The following is a 21,174-nucleotide window of genomic DNA, read 5'->3' on the forward strand; positions in this document are numbered from 1 at the left end:
AGAAAAACCGTGCAATGTTTCAGCTGATGAAGCTCATTGACATCAGGGGTTCACTATGGTCTGATATCAGAACAGATGTTTTTTTGGTATTTTGCTTTTTATCGGACTTTCTGAACGAGCAATCTATTATTGTTATTTATTACGACATAGTAAAAAATACACACCCCACACAAATAGCACCCCGGAACCAGAACTGAATCCAGCAAAGCCAACCGCTGTGCCACTGTGCTGCCCTTTCTTCCTCCTCATCCTCCTCCTCCTCGGGTCCACGCTTCTGTAGCTTGTGAGAATCCAGTTGGATTGACTCTGCAAGAGTCCTTTTTTAGTATAATCTACAAACCTGAGCAGATGGCTAACTGTACCAGAACGTAATGCATTAGTATGAAACAAAAAGCTGTGGACCAAATGTAGATCCCTGAGGTACTCCTCTAATTACATCACCCCAATGTGAGCTTTCAGATCTTATCGCTGTTGTTTTCTTTTCATGAATCAGTTCTCAAACCAAATCTGCGCATCTTCCTATCTGCCTACAGCCTGCAAATAGAGACTCCAATATTTTATTGGGAAGAGGAGGCTTTTGAAAATCAAAATATACAATATGTGCTCTCTGTATCTGTTACTGCTATTATTTGTAAAAACAACTCCTAGGTTAAGAGTGCGGAGCTACCTCGGGGTGTGAACTGGAACGTAACAAAGGATAATTCCCAGCTGAAAAAGTAAAAACGAAACTCAGCTGTGTAACAATCACGAGTCCTTTACTAATAAACATATCTACTGCCGCTGTACAGTTGCTAGTGTGAGAAAGAAAAGGCCATGTGTCTTCAGTACTGAAGCTGTTGATGGAGAAATCTGATTTTCAAGGACGGATCTTTGGAGTCATATTTAATGTTATTCAATTACATTAAAAGTCTCAGAAGAGTGGTACAGTACCTCAGGAGGCTTGAATGTGGGGGGAAAAAGTCATCTAAACGACAGCTGGGCAGCTGAATGAATCCAAGCAGGAGCCTGACGCTTCTGCAGACGTGTATAGGAGTGAGCATTGAAAAGTCCGGTCCGTGGGTGGCATTCCTGACCGGAGAAGATTCTCCTTCCTGAGATATCGGGCTGTTCGAACTTTTGTCATCGGGAGGAAAGGAAACCTTCAAGTTGGATTTTACTGTTGGTTGGATGATGTTTGTTTAAAGGACACGCCTATCAAAGGGGTTGCCTGCTTTGTGGTAGTATTTTTCCTCATCTAAGCCAGTAAGCAGACTCTTGCTTGCTATAAAACCAGGTCCTTTAACATGGCTGCGCTAGGCTTGCAGTCTTTCAGCCAATGTCAGGGTGCCCGGTACCACTTGGGTCCAGTTTTCTGTCTGGGGTTTCCTGCCTTTCCTCAGACCTCGCATGTGCCTCGTGTTGCAGTAGGGACTTGCTTGGCGGTCTCAGGAGAGATGATAAGTGGAAAGGCCTCTCCGGGACACCTGTTTGAGTCGTTTTTAAAATGCACTTATCTGGTTGGAGCTGTGAGGAGTGAGAGAAGCTTGATGAATAGTTCAGGGGGCTTTAATTGAAGTCGGAATTGTATTCTCTGTAATGGAGCTGTAAAAGCTCCATTCCCTCTCCGCATGGGATACGGTGTCCTTGGACGAAAGGAATGGATCTTGAGATCAATTTAGATTTCTACTGTTAAAGAGATTTAAAGTTCCTAAAGTAGTTAGTGGTGCATATCAGGAGAGGACTGTCGGCAGTAATACGTTCAGGAAGTTGTCAGACGCATCTCATTGAAACCATTTGCAGTGCTCAACTCGAAACTGTAGGGCAAGATCGATTAAGATCATCCAGTCTAATGGCATGGATACGGATACAGCACTCACTGAGTCGAGATGTGTATGGCGTGTTTGTGACCCCTGGGTCCTGTTGCTATGAGAATTGCTCATTGAGAACTGCTCTCATCAGGTGTGCTGTATAATGCTTCCTGTTTTGTACACCATGGGGAGAAAACAGCTCTGTGAATTAACTAACCTGTATTGGTTAAGACACTCCAGATGTAAAATTAAGAGGGGGATTTTTTTTTACTTTAAACGTCAGTCTTCATTTTTCCCCGTTCTTCTACATCTGATGTATTCGTAAACATGTGTAGGAGATGCCATCCTTTTGGATAGAGGAGGAATGTTAACCCCAGTGTCCTGGTTAAATTGCAGTACGTAGGATGATGGAAATCCTTCCGAGACCAGAGAGAACATGCAGGCTCCGCACGGAAGGTGCACCAGGTGGGATCCAGTGCTGTAACTAAAAGCTGTGAGGGAGCAGCACTGATCGCTATGCTACCCTGCTGACCTACAACTTTGTTAAAAAAAACAAAAGTGCTGTAGTGTGATGGGCCGTTATGCTGTGTAGTGCTCTGGGATTAGCTCTTCTTGCTGTTGTGGAAAGCTAGCCAGCTTACTGACAGCTATTGCCAGAGGTTTGTCATCTGCCCACATGAGTTCTTGCCCAGATGGTTGCATATAATCTTCTGTGGATAAAATTAACGTATTGAAATTAATGTGAAGATCTTTTTTTTTAACGTATTATTTAAAAGAATTTGCAGTTAAAAAAAAAGAGGTTAAAAAGGTATGAGAAAATTACTTTTTTTTGTTAATTTTTTTTTTTACACGTCAAGTCTGTTAAGTTCGAAGGTATTTTTTGGAGCTGTGCTGGCCCGGTGTGGGAGGGAGGTGCAGTGGAAGTGTGTGTGTCCTTCTACATCGGGCTGCAGGATGTGAAAAATGATCAGGTGGGTTTGATACACAGGCTTGGGGTTGGATTGTACCTCCCTCTTGCCGCTGGGTGGAGTGTAGGGGACATGAACTCCATGTCTCTGGGGCGTAGTGTTGTACGATGGCAGAGTTTTATCGTCGGAAGCTGTGAGTACAGGAGACGTACTGCAAACCTTAGCCTTGGTAAAACCCGCCGCTCCTTTTCAGAGTCTTGTCCAGTCCTATCAAATTATCAATATCAAGATACTGCAGTTCTGGGACACTGGAGGAATCTACAAGTATAAATTATTGGCGTATCTGTACGTATCTGCTTACCAGATGAAGGTAGCTTTCCCGGATTTGTACAAAGTAAGGACGTACCAGGTTGTGTTGCTGTGTAGCAGTATGGAGAGCTGGCAGTGTGGCCTGCCTGCAGAATCAAGAACTCGTTGAAGAACTCGTTGGGAGGGAGCTGTGCGTTTAACTGCGTGTTCAGAGTCAGGTCTCGGCCCGAGAGGGATGGCCTTGTCAGCTCTTCCTTGGTAACCAAGGCCCTTTGAGTGCTCCAGTCTGAAGTAATAAACAGTATTAAGACTGGTAATTAAGATCCCGTCATCTTCACACTGGGTAGCTCAGTAGGAGGACCGGGTAATATCTGTAGGCCTTAATCAGTTGGTAGACTTTTTTTTTTGTCAGCTGCATTAGATTATAACTTCAAGGATACTTCAAAGGTGTACCAGCTCACTTCAAGATGTGGAGCTAGTCATTCTGCCTGTTCATGTGCCCTCTATAGTGAAACCTGCTCCTGACATGCGAGGTCTGGGCTGGGCCGACAACCGTTTGTTGAACACTGGCGCCGCTGGCGTTTTATTTGTAACTTTGAGGGATTGCAGAAACGTATTTTAAATAAGTAGGGACAGGATCCCAACCATTCCGGGAAGAAACTGTTTTCCCCCTGCAGTCTGGCAAGCGGTAAGACCCCATTAAAGCACGGACCACTAGACTTAAGAACACCTTCTACCCTGCTGCGGTGTGCATCCTTAACAGCCAACTGCAGTGCCTCAGTACTCACTCAGTACTCAATGCACCTCTGCACTATGCATTTTGACTTGGACTACCATTCAACAGCAGGACTGGGTAGCTTGTTCCGTACTCCCACAATACTTGGCATAAAGAAGTCCCGCCTGTTCTGGTTTTCGGTGTGTTTCCATGTTGTGTCATCTCAGTTTTTTGGAACAGCAGAGTGCCTTTGAAATCAGAAACGAAATGCATATTAAGCAAAAGGAAAGCAAAACCATTGTCTGATTTCTCCAGAAGGATCCGGGAAAGGCTTGATCTATGTACTTGTTGATTTTGGCCCCCAGAGCCAATTTCAGCCTGGAATTTTCCCCCCTTAAACATTGTTATATCTCTGGAGCAGAACATAGCAGAGGCCTGGTTCAGGTGTCAAATTTAAGCTAATCAGTAGGATAACAAGAGACAGGTAAAAGCACTCATGCATAGGATTTTTTAAATATATTTATATAATGTGTGCTTGCTCGGCAGATGCCCTTATCCAGGGAAACCTTCGGAATGCAATATTTCATAAAGTAAATACAAAAACAGAAGTTATTCAAATACAGCAGGGAAAAGAGAAATGGCAACGTCTGTGCAAAACTGAGTGAAGATGCTGTCCATCAAGCAGAACACAACTGGAAGGCAGAAATCATGGATTCCTGTAAAGAAAGAGAGTGCCATTTCCTTCCACCTGTACAATGATTTTCCTTGAAGAAGCCCTTGCCGACGTGTTGCAGGTTAAACCTATTCATCTCCGAAGGTCCTTGCTGCTATGAAGTACTTTCTGGAGGGAGGCTGGGTGTTGACGCAGGTGCACGTTTGTTCCTATGGTTACTGGGGCCTTCAGAGAGCATAGCTCGCGTTGGCGGTACGAACGACTTCTGTTTTCATGAACTGTAATATCTCGCCTCGCAAGCGGCCGTGTTCACCAGTACAGCGAGTAATTTGAGTTTGTCTGAATTCGCATACTCCGTCAACACTGGGAGCAGTAGGCGGTTAAGTGTTAAAGCAGGCCTGTTTCATTAAGAAATGCTATTCTAGTACGATCCAGCACTTCTGTTATAAAAATAGCCTGAGAAACTGACCTCTGACTGCTCCAAAGAGAGCAAGAAATTCTCCGGATTGTGTAATTGACATGTTTTCATGCAGTTTCTCAAACCTGGTTTTTGTTTTTGGGAAAAGTGGTGTTTTAGTGTAAAACTGAAACAGTTTTTTTTTTTTGCTGGAGAACAGTGTCGCTCTTCCAGTTGTTCCAAGCATGAATGTGTTCGAGAAGCTGTGTCGGCTTTCTTTTTTTTTTTAGCGTGGAATTAACCTTTACTTGTCCCTCGAGTGTGAATATTGCAGTCTTGGGTGAATAAAATGGGCGCAGCACTTTTTTCGGGGTACCTGTGTCGTGGATTTTACGGAGTGATTAATGTCACGTGTGACTCGGAGCAGGGCCGGGAGAGCTGTACATACCGATACGGGATCTGCCAGGTGTTCTCTGTGTCCGTTATTTTGCCAAGTTACGATGAGTAGATATGAATGGGATTAACTGTTTGAACGAATAAATGACAATTTCATCAAGAGCTTTATTTCGATGGTTCTTTGAGGTCTGTATACAGCTGCCGGGGAGAATTACCCAAGGACAACCAAAGGGGAATTTGAGTTTTGTTGTTTTTATTCTCCTTCCAGTATCCAGGGTTGTAATGTGTAATGCTGAAGTCTCAGAAGGGCCTGTGTGAGCATATTCTTCCTTTGTCTCTTATTGATTTATCTGAAATTGTTTCATAGAAACATATTGTTGATACTGAATTAAAATCAGGATTATAGAACTGATCCCAGTATAGTCTCCTTTCCCTTGTACAGTACTGTATATGCTCTGTGCAGGGAGCCTTACTGTATAGGTGCCCTGTGACACATCCTGAGATTCTCGGTTGTTATACTTGGAAAAGCAAGTTGTTTTCCCATGTCCTCCAATTCCAAACAAGAATATTCCTACTTCTACTTGTGTTAAATGGCCTCTGACAGAAGCAGAGATCACCATTGTGGGCTGCTCTGACTGCAGCTAAAAATAGGTTACTGTTCATTTATTTGACTGGTACTTTTATTAAAAATGACTTGGATCGTGGTCATGATAGAGCTCGCTCAAGGGTATGAGAGCTGTATCCCTTATGGGATTTGAACCCGCAGCTAGACATCGGCAAGTCCACAGCCCTCTTCCACGCCTCTTGGAGCCAGCGTGCTTTTTCCCTGACTTCATGTGATCCCAGCCTGCTTGGACATTGTCTACATGGAGCATTTTACGGTTCGGATTCATGGAGCCAGGGGGCAAGAACGCCAGTAGGGCTACTGACAGTCAAGTTAGTATTGCGTGTGTGGTGCTGTGCATCTTTAAACAAAGGAAGTAGGTGTTCTTGCAAAAGGGATACCATAAAGCTTCAGAAACACATTGGGGAAAAATACTGGCAAAGCTTTGCAGTCTTTTTGCTGAAATGGGTTATGCTTTTGCCACGGTGCTATTGCTAGCTAACAACCGTGACTAACGTCTAGGTTTTTTTTTCCCCTGCTTGTGTTGGGGGTGAACCATGAAAATTACCACGACATTGCAGAACATCATTATTGCTTTAATCGAATTGAAATGGAGTTGTTTTGCCTTATCCGTTTCATTATGTATGACAGCAGCGCCCCGCTGAAGTCGATACAAACGGGATTGGGAAAATGAAGACGGCACTGCACCCCCTCATTAAGATCGCACGACTGACCAGTGATTCTAGCAAAGTTCAATTAACCTTTCCCTGCTGGGGGGAAAAAAAATGTCGAAATGTTTCAATGAAGATTTCGTTTTTCATAAAGCACCAACATTATAATACTAGTCTTAGAAAATACCGCACTCCCCCCACCATCACAATTTCTACCATGAACATGGTAGGACCATATCCCACAACCTCTTCCACTCCACTGAAGTTCAGGGGCGATCCGTCCTGGTCTGAAAGTGAGTCAGTTTATTAAAAAAAAAAAGTGCCATATTGTTCAGAAATTTCCATTTTTGTCCACTGATGTGTTCATTTGATTGGGGACTGCACAGTTTTGCTCCCAGAATGCTCCAGGGTTTTCAGTTTTTATGTTACAGGGTCGCTATGACACCTGTGAAGCCCGCAGGACTCTCTCTGCCCTGACTGTGCTGGTGGGATTTAAGGTGTATTAGGATGGAGCAGAAGTATTCAAATATTTTGGTAGCAAGCCCTAAAGTGGAATTGGAAATGTACTTTCCCTGATCTGATTCAAATGCAGTCAAAAATACGGCTTGGTTTCCCCAGTCGACCCCAGCAGCCCACGCCTGGGACAAGTATGGAGTTCTGTGTGTGACGTGAGAGCCCTCTCCGAGGTGGCCGGTTACCGATACTGCACTTTTATTAAAACATTCAAGAGTGCTCAACTAAGCATTTTTTGTTTTTCACCATTGTTCGCATCTTTTAACCTGCTGCTGCGTTCCTGCCTACAGAATGAGGGCTGGGCTCAATAATGTTAGAAGTTCCTTCAATGATGAATCATCTGTGGACTGGCGGAGGTTACAGCCCGTCAGAGCAGGCTGAGCTGGAGCTTGTGACGGTGTAGCTATGGAGCTCTGACGGTAGAGCTGTGGAGCTGGAGCTCTGACGGTAGAGCTGTGGAGCTGGAGCTCTGACGGTAGAGCTGTGGAGCTGGAGCTCTGACGGTAGAGCTGTGGAGCTGGAGCTCTGACGGTAGAGCTGTGGAGCTGGAGCTCTGACGGTAGAGCTGTGGAGCTGGAGCTCTGACGGTAGAGCTGTGGAGCTGGAGCTCTGACGGTAGAGCTGTGGAGCTGGAGCTCTGACGGTAGAGCTGTGGAGCTGGAGCTCTGACGGTAGAGCTGTGGAGCTGGAGCTCTGACGGTAGAGCTGCGGAGCTGGAGCTCTGACGGTAGAGCTGCGGAGCTGGAGCTCTGACGGTAGAGCTGCGGAGCTGGAGCTCTGACGGTAGAGCTGCGGAGCTGGAGCTCTGACGGTAGAGCTGCGGAGCTGGAGCTCTGACGGTAGAGCTGCGGAGCTGGAGCTCTGACGGTAGAGCTGCGGAGCTGGAGCTCTGACGGTAGAGCTGCGGAGCTGCGGAGCTGGAGCTCTGACGGTAGAGCTGCGGAGCTGCGGAGCTGGAGCTCTGACGGTAGAGCTGTGGAGCTGCGGAGCTGGAGCTCTGACGGTAGAGCTGTGGAGCTGCGGAGCTGGAGCTCTGACGGTAGAGCTGTGGAGCTGCGGAGCTGGGGCTCTGACGGTAGAGCTGTGGAGCTGCGGAGCTGGGGCTCTGACGGTAGAGCTGTGGAGCTGCGGAGCTGGAGCTCTGACAGTAGAGCTGCGGAGCTGCGGAGCTGGAGCTCAGGCTATGGAATACGGAGCTCTGGTGGTGGAGCTGTGAAGTATGGAGCTGGTGCTCCCTGGGTGTGAAGACCATCATTCCTGCCCTCAGCTGGGAGAGCCGACACTGAGTGACGACTGGAACCAGATCAGCAAAAATTGCTTTTAAGGAAGATGAATGTGTCAGAAATACAATCTGCTGTTGCAAACAAGAGTTGATCGCTTCAGTTGAAAGAGCTGCGGGGCCATATGTAAACCAAGCAGTGATAAAGCCCTCTGTCTTGATCTGAGGAAAGGTGCACAGGAAGATGTGATGCGATAAAAGAGACGTTTCTGGACTTCCTTGGGAGAGTATCTACAAGAGCGTGGAGCGCACAGACCTCTGTTTCTTGAACTGCTCTGCAATACATCTGATTTCTATATAATATAGAAGAAAACTCTGTAATGTGTTGTCAACACATTAAGTGTCAGGATAGTAAGTGATAAGAGTCGTTGTTTGTACAAAGCAATGTATTTATTTCATCCCGCACATTTAACGATGAAAGCTGAAGAAAACATACTGCAAAAAGGTAAAAAGGTATTTAATGGCAGCAGTCTTATCAGGGTTAAAGAAAAGTTTCCACAAATATTAAAACACATCACCTTTCCCTAAATTGAAAGAGTAAATTTTTAATGTCCCCTCACTCATCTGGGGGCAACGCATCTGATCAGATTATCTTCAGCTATTCAACGATGAAAAAATATAGCTCCTTCGCCTTCAGTGCTCAGTACCTGGCTGTTGTCAATGAAGACAAGTCTTTATGGTTCTGTGGTGCCAGGAATCTATGACTTGTGTCTTCTTCGCTTCTCTCCTTCCTGCGTGCTCTGGCAGTTTGTGGTCATGTGAGCTTGATCACACGGCTGGCCTGATCCAGAAAACTCCGCTCTCGAGGTGTTTGGACATGTGATGGCTTCGCTCTGTTGCCGGCCGCTTACCTGATCAGATCACAGCTTAGTATCGGTTAAGGCCCCGGCGGTATCTTATCCTGCTATCTCTATCAATTCCGATAACACCAGTGCCACAGGGGACAAGCTGAGGGCAACTGCCCTCCACATACGCAACAAAGAAAACCAATCATTAGTCCAGACCGCTTGTTCATGTCAAGGATCCTGTTGTAATAGTATGAAGGGTCATCACAGCATTACTTGCTTCTCAGTTATTAATCTCTCGTCATCTTCATTTTCTTCTTTTCCTATAGCAGGCAGATCTCTTCCCAGAATTTAGAATACCAGCATGTCCCGAAAGAGGCCAGAGATGATAACACACACAGTTGTTTTAAAATGGAGACTGCAAGAGGGGGACCTTGCACACGTTATACGCAACAATTTCCATATGGTATGAATGACACTTGGGAAAGAGGATGAGATGAATCAAAGGGCTTTTAATCAATAAAGTCTCTTCTTTTCCTAGATTTCGAGTCCCATCCGCAAGCTGAGATATTTTTGAGAGGCTAAAACCTTGAGATCATTCCCATGGGGTCGACTTCTGTCTGTTTTCGTTGTGTGGAATGAGATCCTGCTGTATGGTTGCTCTATCTCTTGATGCTCGCTGTCTGGTTGGACGCACTGGTAACAGGAAGTGGGGCGAAGAAAGTAAAAGAGAGGTTTGTTTCAATGAAGCCCTTTGTGATTTCTCTTGCAGGCTCTCGATGTCGACCGGAGTGTCTTGTACAAGATGAAGAAATCGGTGAAAGCAATTTATACTTCGGGTCTGGGTAAGAACAAGCAGCCTTTTCTCATCTTTTCATTCACGTGCTCCCTCTGCCTTGCCGTGTAGATGCCGGATTAAGGATCATAATAGAATTAAATGCCGTGGGTAATTAAAAAAGAATGGCGTTAGTCAAGGATGGGATTTCAGACACTGAACGGCAGGTGGCACGTTAAGAGGATTGGAGGGTGAAGGGTCAGATGTGTGGTGTGGTTTTAAAGATATGATCTCTGCTTACCTGGCGCATTCTTCAAATGCCTCGTCACTGACCCGTAACAACAGGTTTGGAGTTCAGGTTGGGTTTGTTTCTTCTCCAATAACAAATTGTTTCTCTAAATGTTTCCTCTGAATGTCCGTCTGGTTTACCAGTGAGTGACCTTGGGAGTTTCGGGTATGAGGTCTTGTTTACCGAGCCGAATGGATGGACCTGCTCTTCATAAACTTTAATATTTAACCGTCACTGAGAATTGGAGATAAAAAGCTGGTCTAAAACCTAAACTCTTGTTTAAGAGGATGACCGATAATTTTTGATAATCAAGAAGCAAGGCAAGAGGCTGAACGTCTGAGGAAAACCCCCCAGTTATCGTTGGCTGTGTGGTGTGAGTGTAATTTGATGAGCCAGATAGTTTAACAACTGTGTTTCCTGGTTAGCTTATTATTCAATCAAATGGTTACTTCAGTCTTTCAGGATTTTTTTTATGTAGTAATTAGCTTTTGCCCATTGAAAAACGAAGACCTTATGACTTATGTGTGCAAAGTGCACTTTACTTCACATATGTATCATTTGAGGTTTACAAAACCTGGTTTCCACACCTCATCAGTATGTTTTAACCAAAGAAAAACATTATAGGATTGATTTCCGTTTTCTGTCATGTTAGAAACTCAGTCGGCAGTATTGTATTCAGTTGAACAGTTCATAGGTAGGACAGTTGTGTGCAAAAGTCACTTTCAGTCAGAAGTCAAAGAGAGTCATGGGATCAGGCCTTTGTCATGGAGAGGGGGGGTGGCGGAAGTGAAAAATGCTGCTTTGTTTTTCTTTGGTACTGGAGGCAGCTGGCCTGTGCCTGCAGTGCTCGGTGGCAGCTGGGGCGTCTGCAGGGTTGTGGCGGTTTGAGAGCTCGCGAGCGGAGCAGGTCTGTCAGGTCCGGGAGGGGCGCGCAGCCCGCCGCCTGACGACACTGTGCGCCATTTGGGCTTCCAGCGCTGCCGCAGAGACGCCCAGCAGCTCTCCCCTCACTGGCTTCCTGCTTTCCTGAAATAGCACTTCCTTACAACTTCTTAATAAAGCCTGAAGCGATAGTTGTTCCTTTGGAAAAACAATGACACCCTCCTGCCCGCAGCCTCTGCTTTAGAAGTTAAGTGCTCGAGTGGAAGGAAGCGTTTTGGCCTATTTTTAATCGGAGGGCTGAGGTTTGGGGGCTGGGGGTTGTTGAATAGCGCTGGATTTAACCCGTCAAGTCTAGAACAGTCCGCCACCAGACCGACTCGCTCTGCTGTGGGTCTCCTCCCCCACCGCTGGCACCACACCTGCCTCCTCCGCGGAGGAGAAAAAAAATCCTTCATCACTGCACGAGGTTTTGAGGTGACTGTGAACCAGATACAATTAATCCTTCGTTCACAAATCGCCAACCTGAAAAAAGTGCAGCACCAACAAAGGAGACACCATATAGTGTGGGGGTCCGTCATCAGCGCACTGCGGGCAAGTTAATTTAATTCAGTCAAGGCCTAACCAGAAGAGGAAGAATCAACCGTGAATGAACAGACATGCTTAGCATTTCATACTCTAGGACTTCTGGGTAATGGTGTGCTGATAAAGCCCATTTTCCTATATAAACAACTGTACCACGGTGCCAGAAAGTTTGTTACATGAATGAACAACAGCAGCGTATCTCGGCAGGTGTTGTGACAGGAAGTGCGATGGTATTTTTGTGACCTAGCTAAGCTTTGCGTGCCCACTGGTTGACACAGTGATGTCTGGGCCCTTTGCTTTTGTGCTGTCATTACCAACGCTCTGCTTTGCATGGTTTATTATACAAAATTGCTTCACGAGATATCTCAGCTATACAGTTGCATGCAAATTTAAATTCTTGTCATGCAAAACTTAAGCGTCTTTTTGTATTATTTGACTAAGTACTGAGCCTTTAGATCTCCTGGACAGTTTATTTAAACCATGGGTTCGCTCCTTCCAGTCCATTGGCTGTCTGCTAATTGCGTTTCATCATAGTGGTGATTCAGCATTTGTTTAATGTGCTGGGAAGAACATCAACTCAAAGTACTCCCCTGTGGCTCTGCAATTCAATTCTTTATTTTTTTTTCCTGCACTAGAGATGTAATTATTTTTGTACGACTTGTAAAGGTTAAATTAACGAACCGGAACCAGACTGTGGATTTGAGAGGCGGCAGGAGTGGCAGCGCATTACCACAGTTATAACGGGCACCGTTGGTCAATCTCTCCTGCTGGAGACTGGGAGATCGATCAGGCAGCAGCGGTTATAATTAATGTACACCGCACAAGCGGTGAAATCTGTCTCCGAGAGCACGTACAGCATCCCAATCTTCCCTACTCTGCTGGGGAGGAAATGTATTTTTATTGGTTTTTGACCTGGTATTTGTTTTTCCTCACTGAAGCCATGCGTTGGTATTCTGTCAGGAGATGCATGTGGTTTCAGAGCCTCTGTGCAAGGAGTAGTTCTTTTTTCCTTTCATTTGCTGATGTAGTTTCCGCAGGTCTTTCCTCCCGGCGGCTGTCAGGGTGTATAACACTGCCCTAGGCTAGGACTGTTAGCCCTTCATCTGCTCCTCTATGGACAGCATGTTTGCTCCATTGTACTTTTTGGACAATCAGTCTGTATAAACCTATGCACATTTTGCACATATTTGATTGTTTTTACAGTGACTATGATCAGCACATTTTGCACACACCTATGTACTAATTTATTTTTATTTATCTTGTTTGTCTTTTGTTTTATAACTATTCTGATGTCTGTTTTGCTTGTCTTGGGCTGGACTGCTGTCACACATCAATTTCCCTACGGGATTAATAAAGTATTATCTATCTATCTATCGTGATGGGGAGAGACCCAGCATGTATGATTTACACCCTGCTTAAACCTGTTTTCAATTCAATTTTGGATCGGGGGGTGGGGGGAGCTGGCACTGGTTTTGTGAAACAGTTCAATCGGATTTGAATGGTTTGGAGCCACAGGTGGCCACTCCTTGTTGTAGCTGTTGTGTGTGACGGACGCGTTGTGCGAGTGCTGTGAAACTGGGAGCCTCGGAGAAGCTGCCGGGGTTTTAGAGGAGGAAGCGGGAGTTGGGCAGACAAGTCGCCCTGATCTGAGGACAGGAGGGGACCTGCTGTGGCAGCCTGGTCAGTCCCTGGATGGGAGACCTCCTGGGAAAAACTAAGGCTGCTGCTGGAAGAGGTGTTAGTGGGGCCAGCAGGGGGCGCTCACCCTGTGGTCTGTGTGGGTCCTAATGCCCCAGTATAGTGACGGGGACACTATACTGTATAAAGACGCCGTCCTTCAGATGAGACGTAAAACTGAGGTCCTGACTGTCTGTGCTAATTAAAAATCCCAGGGTGTTACCAGTCATGGCCTCCTAATGATCCCCATCTCTGAACTGGCTTCATCCCTCTGCTCTCCTCCCCACTGAGAGCTGGTGTGTGGTGAGTGTACTGGTGCACTATGGCTGCCGTCGCATCATCTAGGTGGGGATACCCATTACCTGTGAAGCGCTAAAGAAGAGTTATAAATGTTATTTGATGGGTCCTGCCCCACTCTGAAACCAAACGGACATGTCTTTGCTTTTCTGGGCTGTGACTCATTCTCCTAAAGCTGGTGTTTTGTTGGTCTTCACGGCCACAGCACAGGAGATGAGGCAGTAAGCCATTGGCCTTGGCCTTTGAACCTGGAAGTGATTTCTGTTCTATGTAAGGTTTTGTTTGAGCAGGATAGGGGGGTAAGTCTTGCATTGTCCTTATTCACATCGGCAATCTTATTAGTTTTAGCACCATTTTGTGTTTTGGCTGTGAGGATTGATCTGTACAGGAAGACATATTCAAAGTTCCCTGGTCGCAGATGTTTCAGTCCCAGTTATTGCAGGTTAAAGCGTCCTGTGGCTGTTCCTTGATCAGCTCAAGGCCATACAGTCTTAACATGTTCATGGTTGAGCTGCACTTCTAATTAGAAGTCAATCAAATAAATTCTTTGGGAGGAAATTACAGAGGGAGCTTGTGTTTTTCAAATTATGTCCCATTGATTCGTTAAAATGTTTCTTGCTAGCATGGGAGTTTACATCTGTCTCTCCATTTGCTTTTTTTGCCAGTGCATTGTCGAATCGTTAATGTGAAAAAAGCACGTTTCTTTGCTGGTGCACGCATTTTTGTATCTTCGAAGGCAGTGTAAGTGTCTTTATAATGTGCATCAGTATGTTTGTTTGTTTTGCCACCAGCGTTCTTCTCGGTAAATGCTTTATTGTTAAGGGCTTACAATGGTAAACCACCTTGCTGTGGTTGACCACACAGGACAGCTCCTTTATTAAACCGTCTTGGAAATCCAGCTGTAGTCGAGGGCTGGCAGAAAAAGAGAGAGGAAAATCCCTTGGGCCCATTTTTGCTTCCCTAATTTCTGTGTGGCCCCCAGATTCAGAAATATTATGTCACAGTTAAGTCTCTATTGGCATAAAGCCCTTTAAAGAAAAGATGTATTGAATACAGCTGAGTCTTGCACGTTTTGTCCTGCAGTAAGCTATAATTCATAGGTATTTATATACTGTTTCAATGGGTTCTCATTGAGAGCGTTACTATGACGTGTTCATGTGGGTGATACTGTCTGGCTTTTCCCAGTTCTAACCTCTTTCAAAGAGTTCTCCATTGCCAAAAATGTCTTTGTACTCACATTAGTTGGTCTGAATTCACATGGCACTCTTTCAAGTATTAAAAATATCCTGTACTTCAAAAGCATAAGCCTTTTACATTTTTTTGTTTTTGTGGGCGAGTTTGCCGTACTATACTGTATACGCTATCAGGATATTACATTAAGAACCCCAGCTTAGCTTTTTCAAATGTGAGGAGTTTGTTTTTCGTGCTCAATAGCGTGCTAGATGCATTTTGAATGCAACTATGACACGGACAGAAAAAAAGATAGTATTGAAACTGGTGTCGGTTAAATGGAAAGTAATTTTCCAATTTAATTCCACGTCTTCTGTTGACGTGGCACCTGTGAGCAGCAGTCTTGTGTGACAGAGCAGTGCTGCCCGTTCTCCTTTGGTCTCCATTAGAGCTGTTTGTTTAATGAATTCCCCCTGGAGCTGTTTGAAGGCGGGCCTTGTCGTGGGGCTGTCATTACTAATGAGCCCTCTGCTCCAGGGGCTCTCGGCTCAGCGAGGCTGGCCTGTCAGTCCTCGGCTCCTCATGTCTGCTTCCCAGTATCACGGCCCGCCTTAAAGGGGAACTCTAACCCCGGAATCTAAAAATACAGGGCTACAAAGAATCGTCATCAATGAGTGCGTTTCAAACACCACAACAAAAGCAGAATGTACACGGTAACGTGTGAAACCTCCACTTACAGTACCATGACAAGATAGCCGAAATGCCCAGGTCTGAGCAGCGCCATGTTCTGCGATTCAGAATGAGGTGAAGCAGCCCTGTGACACTGAAAAGAAGCAGTCTTGTGAATCCATCTCTTTTAATCCAGTAGAAACATTGATCTCAGTTTCTAGACAAGATTTTATGTATGTATTTATTCAGTTTATTGCCAACAAATACAACTTACTTGTTAGCTCTTTGTGCAGATCGCAGTGGAACGTTTCTGAGGTGAAATGTCTGCAGAACAGCCTGTACTTGTTCGCTTGTTCATCACATTAGTCAATTACGGTGACTAGTGAGCAGGAAGGGCTGCATCACCTCGCTATTCGTGGGAACCAAACCAGGGGTTTGCGACTGCATGGCGACTTCCGAAACGGTTACAAAATTCCCGATTTTGTGCTTAATTCGTCCTCTGTAACATTTTTCTACCACGGCAAATGAATTTATTTTGTTACTGAGATTCAATGACGGGTTTGAGAAATTGTGGCTGTGGCTCCCCTTTAAACAACACGACTACTTGATTCCCTGGTTGCGACAGGGACAAGTGGAGGTGGTGCGTTTCTGTGAAGGTAAGGGAGCAGCATGGCTGTTATTTATAGATATTGCTGCTCTCGGATTGGTCCAGACCAGAGCAGTCTGATGCATTCCACAGTGCAAGGCCGTGTCCTACGCTAAGACAACCTCAGTGGATTTTTCCAGAATTGGAATGAACACCGGAAATGTAAATTGGTAATTCATGGAAAACCAAGAAGAGGAGCCGCTTTTTTTGATACAGTACAAAGGGTTTGTGGCAGTATGAAAACAGCTACCCAGTCACGCTTTCTAAGCGCACACCCCGGCCTGTGTCAAGAAACAGAGGGATGGGGTTAGGGGTGTGGTTACTGACTGGTAACGACCGAAGAAGCCAGTTGGGCCACATGGCCTTGTGCTCTCCTGTAGAAATCTCGACGTACTCTTAAAGCAGCTACACCTCAGCTCGGTTTCGCGACCTTGAATGTGGTGCTGTCTCCACGGATTGGGCATCCGAGTAAAAGTTCGTCCTTACTTGTTTTAAGGATCAGGAGGTATCAAGTACAGACCGCCCCCCCCCCCCAGTATAGGTGGTCAGAGCAGTGTCACTATGCTCATTAGCAGTCTTTTATTGCTCCGTCGTTCCCCCCTATGGATTTATCATTCTTCAGTGATTTTGCAGACGCTTCTGTCCTATATCTGTGCCTGAATGCAGCTGCGGTTATTCTGGCCACCCAGTGAAGTACCTCACCCTAGGGTGCAACAGCCTTGTCCCAGCTGGGGTTTCTCAGCTCACAGCCTTCCAGTTCGCAGACCCTCGGCACTCCTTCACACTGCTGTCTGTAACCGTTTGTTTGGATACCGGTATTAAAACGAACCTTTTTATTTTTCTCCTAACGCAGATGTCATTTTTGTCTGTGCTTCAAAAGGCCCCAAGCTGTAGCGCTTTGTTACTAATCTGGTATGCGATTTAAATGTTTAAATGTTTGTTTCATTTTCTACAGTAAAAGAATGGACACTTTATGATTTTTATAGAAATAGAAAGAAAATGATCGTCCTGAATGCTCCCCATATTGTGTCTATCAGAAGAATGCCTACACCTTCAAGTAATATCACTACCTTTTTGTTTTATCTGGACAGAATATCTAAATGCACAGTAGAGATGATGGTACATTTCTTTGAGAAAAGGCCAGTTCGAATCCAAAAACCAGTCACAGAACCCTCTTGCCTCTTGCTTCCATCCTGTAAATCGGCACGTCTCAACTGATGCGTCAGGTTCAGACATTAACGGGTATGCCACAGTATTTTGGAAAAATCACTTATGAGGGGGAAAAAAAAAGGTTAAATCCAGTGTTGTTAGTATATAAGTTTATATCTTAATTTTTAGTGTTTCACTGTGTATACACAAGACAGGAGGCCACAATGCAAGACTTCACACTTGATAATATGAAGTTCAATGTCAAGATTGAAGCTCCTGAAAAAGGAAAAATAAAGATCATCTGCTCAGCAAGAGCAAGAGTGTTACTCTGTAATACTGATATTGTGTGTGGCTAGGAGGGCGGTCGGTACAGAGGTTTTATATTTCAAAAGCTGTGCCGTGAAAATGTCTTAACACAAGAACAAAAGAGGTTTCAAACGAGAGAGAGAGACATTCAGCCCGTCTAATGCTTTTGATTATTTTCTTTCAGTAGTACAGAATAAGGATTTTTTCATCTATACAGTATATTTATGGCATTGAGTATACTTTGTAAAATCTGTATTGAAGACTGCAACATAGGATCTTTATTTTAAACACAGCTTTTTAAAAATAGGACGAGAGTCTTAAGATTTGTTTCGGTGTTGATCTCTGCCTAACAAAACATATCAAAGTGACTTCAGTTATCTCCTTTTTTCTTCTGTCAAACCTTACAAGTTTCAGCAGCCAAACAGCTGAACTAAGGAACAGTTAATATTGACCGTTTGCGGAATCCATTTGGGAGATTTACAGCTGACTTCCAAGGCCTGTGAATATACTGTATGGTGAGATTTTACTTATAAATCACTAGACACACTTCTTTAAAAGTTCAACCGGTGACCTTTCCTTTACGGCAGAGACTGGGCTTAAGTGAATCAACACGGTTCAGTGGCAGAGACCACTGAACTGCCCTGCGTCATCAAATGATGACAAAACTGAAAATGCGGTTGTGCAGAAACTATCAACAGAATAGTAAAAAGAGAAACCAAGTGGCATATTTCCTCTTTAGACACTCTCAGACCACAAGCAGATTTTTTTTTTAAGTCTATCAAAGTATTTTTGGGTGTTTTAACCTAGATCCATAACACTGGATGGCTAACAGTGGCAAAAGCTGAAAGGGTGCTTCTCAGTGAAGCGAAGACCAATGGGGAAACTTTGAGGTGAAGGAAGGGGAATGGCTGATGAATGAAATATTCATTTAATACAAGTGTTCAATAAAGAAGAAATTTACAGTACGCCTCAGGCTGAGGAAAGGCATGTTTTTTTTATTAAGAGGAGCATAGGAGAGGTAGACATGTTGCAGATGCAAGAAGCATTTCAATTAAACATCTCCTGGACCTGATGTATTTCTTCTAGCTGTACTTAAGAAAACGTGTGATGTTATTCACTGGCCATTAACGCTCATGTCAGCAGTAATACCTGCTAATATAGAGCCCAACCATAAGGAGGATGACAAGCTTGAACCAAGCAGGTACAGACCTATGCCTTACGTCGGTTACATGTTAGATTATAGGATCAGTTTTTGGAAAAAAACACAGGATCACCAGCATGCCAGCATGATTCTAGGGCTTAGTCATCATGGATCTAAAAAAAAAGTTAACTCTTCCTTATCTGGCACATTGGAGTTCTTTCAGCATGCAACAGTGGTTGCGGGCACTAACAGAATAACAGGGTGTGTTGACATTTTTTCTTGGTGACTTTTTAATAAAGTAACCCCTCGAAGATAAATAATAATTGCTTACACTTATATAGCGCTTTTCTGGACTCTCCACTCAAAGCGCTCTACAGGTAATGGGGACTCCCCTTCACTACCACCAGTGTGCAGCATCCACCTTAAAATACAGGCCAATGGGCAGTTGAATGCTGAAATTGGCTCCTAGTAACTAATTGATCGCCCCAAACGAGGGAGAGAGGCTGAATGGGCTCGTTAATTTCTTTGCAAACCTTGTTACCTAAGCATACAAGAAAGGTTACAAATGAGAAGAGGTTATGCTTCCTCCCTACAGTCCACTCTTAAAACGCACCTCCTACGTTTTGTGTTTCACTCTTTGTTTTCCACTGGTTAAGTCCACTGAGTTGACTGTCAGTGCCATCGAGGATTAGTAATACTTTGATTTTCTTATACTAAAGCAAAAATCCAAACCATATGTCGTGAAGTTGCAATGGCTCTTTCCCACACACATGCAAAGACATTGAACTGAAACCAAGGTAAAGGATGAAATAACTAACTAGACAATTGCTCACGAGCCTATCGTATAGGGTTTTCATACTGCAGTGTGTATAGCGTGCAGGTTCCTGTTGCAATGCATTATACAAAAAAAATCCATCAGACAACCGTAAGCATTGTGCTCGTGTTTCCTGAAGGCTAGGACAAAAATAAACTGTCCTAAATCCCTTCCTTGGCATGTGGAAAGATGTGGAAGGTGACAGCCTCCATTGATTTCAGAGACGTCATTCCCTGTGGGTGCAAGTCATCTTTTCAGAGCCGGTGGGAAACCCAGGCAGCCTGATTGCAGCGTCTTGCTGTTTTCTGAAGCACAGGAATTAAGTCTGCTTAAAAGCTGGACTGAGCTTATTTCCTTTCCAGTACCAGTTTTTCTCGACTAGTGAAGTTTCTCCCTGCTTCTGTTGTGGCATTGATGTGACATGTAGCAAAATCAGTGAAATATTAAGACCTTTACAGCTCAGCTTGATATAGAGTTCTTAAGGAGGCAACAATCCTCTTAAAAATGTCAGTGAATTTGGATTATTGTCTCCCTGTATGCGTTGTTGGAACTGATTCTTGTTGTTGGATTCTTGGTTCCCTGTATTTTTGTGCCAGGCCGTTCTTTAAGAACTGATCTGGGTTTCAAGATGAAAAAGAGGCAAAGAAAAATAAATCAGTTGATTTATACCATAAATGACCTGATTTAGCATTTTAGATCAAGCCTGCATTAAAACACATCTTGTTGGACACCAAAATATAACCCTGAAGAACAGCTAGCTTCACAAATTGTTTTGAAATCTAGTTTCATATTTTCCTCTTTATACAGTCGCTGCAAGTAAAGTGCCTGTTTCTCCATTTTTCATGTTTGTGACTTTAAGATTAAGTCCTGTGCTGTTGTATTTTTTTTTCTTTATGTGTCTTTCACGGTAGTGATCAAATACAGTAGATCTCCTGTTGATGTCCAAATTCAGTATTCCTGCAGCCTCAGTTCAGCCAACATTTTATGTCTGAATTTCGAAGTGATCAAATGTGCCAATACAATTGAAATGAAAAGAAAAGAAATAAATAAAATCTAAGTCTTGGTTATGTCAGCACGTTTACAAAACAGCAATTTTAGAAGCTGTGATAGTTGACTTATGCAGCGGGTGTACTGCACTGCGCTCTGGGGTCTGGGGTGAAGTTAACAGAACCGTCAAGTGTTATTTAAACCGTGGGTGATCACACTGCACATTGTTGTGAGGAAATGTTTGCATGCCCTAATGCAGAGCATGGCAATAATGAGCTTTGATACTTCATGAATTTTAATCTCTACGCTGTTTTTCTCACTGTCACTTGATTCCTATATAACATAACATTATAACAATCTTTCTGTGTGCACAGAGGCCTAAGATATCCAGACCCTTGTGGATGTGTTCTGAGTGGGCAGGGCAGCCACTCGAGAGCTTTCAAACTGCTTACATTGAGAGAAGAGCTGTTTATGTTTCCTCTGATCCCCCGCATGTTCCACTTGAAGAATATCAACTCATGGCCTTAAACGGATGATTTAGAGTCCCTCAGTAAGGATTTAACAAATTAAAGAACCCTTTCATCTTATACTCTATGAAATTGCTCCATCAATAATGCACTAGTGGTTTATGGGCAAACCGGTGGATTATGTGCAAAAGTGAAGGGGTGATGTATAGTTATATACTGTAGGCTTAGTGCAGATGTGGGGGACTGAGTTTACAGGGTTCTGGTGTGGCTGTGAGGAATCCTGTAG

The 21,174-nt window shown here is 44.3% G+C and overlaps 1 protein-coding gene across 2 annotated transcripts in view; it reads left to right on the forward strand.

Annotated features, from left to right (window-relative positions):
* asap2a (ArfGAP with SH3 domain, ankyrin repeat and PH domain 2a) overlaps window positions 1-21,174 on the forward strand; it is a 101,562-nt gene that overhangs the window by 31,160 nt on the left and 49,228 nt on the right. For both annotated transcript variants that reach the window (XM_088626579.1, XM_088626580.1), the window contains exon 2: window positions 9,810-9,882. In XM_088626579.1, coding sequence (XP_088482705.1) covers window positions 9,810-9,882 — 73 coding nt within the window. The remainder of the gene's footprint in view (window positions 1-9,809; window positions 9,883-21,174) is intronic.

Source organism: Lepisosteus platostomus, chromosome 3, assembly GCF_059453375.1.
Source record: "Lepisosteus platostomus isolate fLepPlt1 chromosome 3, fLepPlt1.hap1, whole genome shotgun sequence".
In the NCBI taxonomy this organism is placed as follows: domain Eukaryota; kingdom Metazoa; phylum Chordata; class Actinopteri; order Semionotiformes; family Lepisosteidae; genus Lepisosteus; species Lepisosteus platostomus.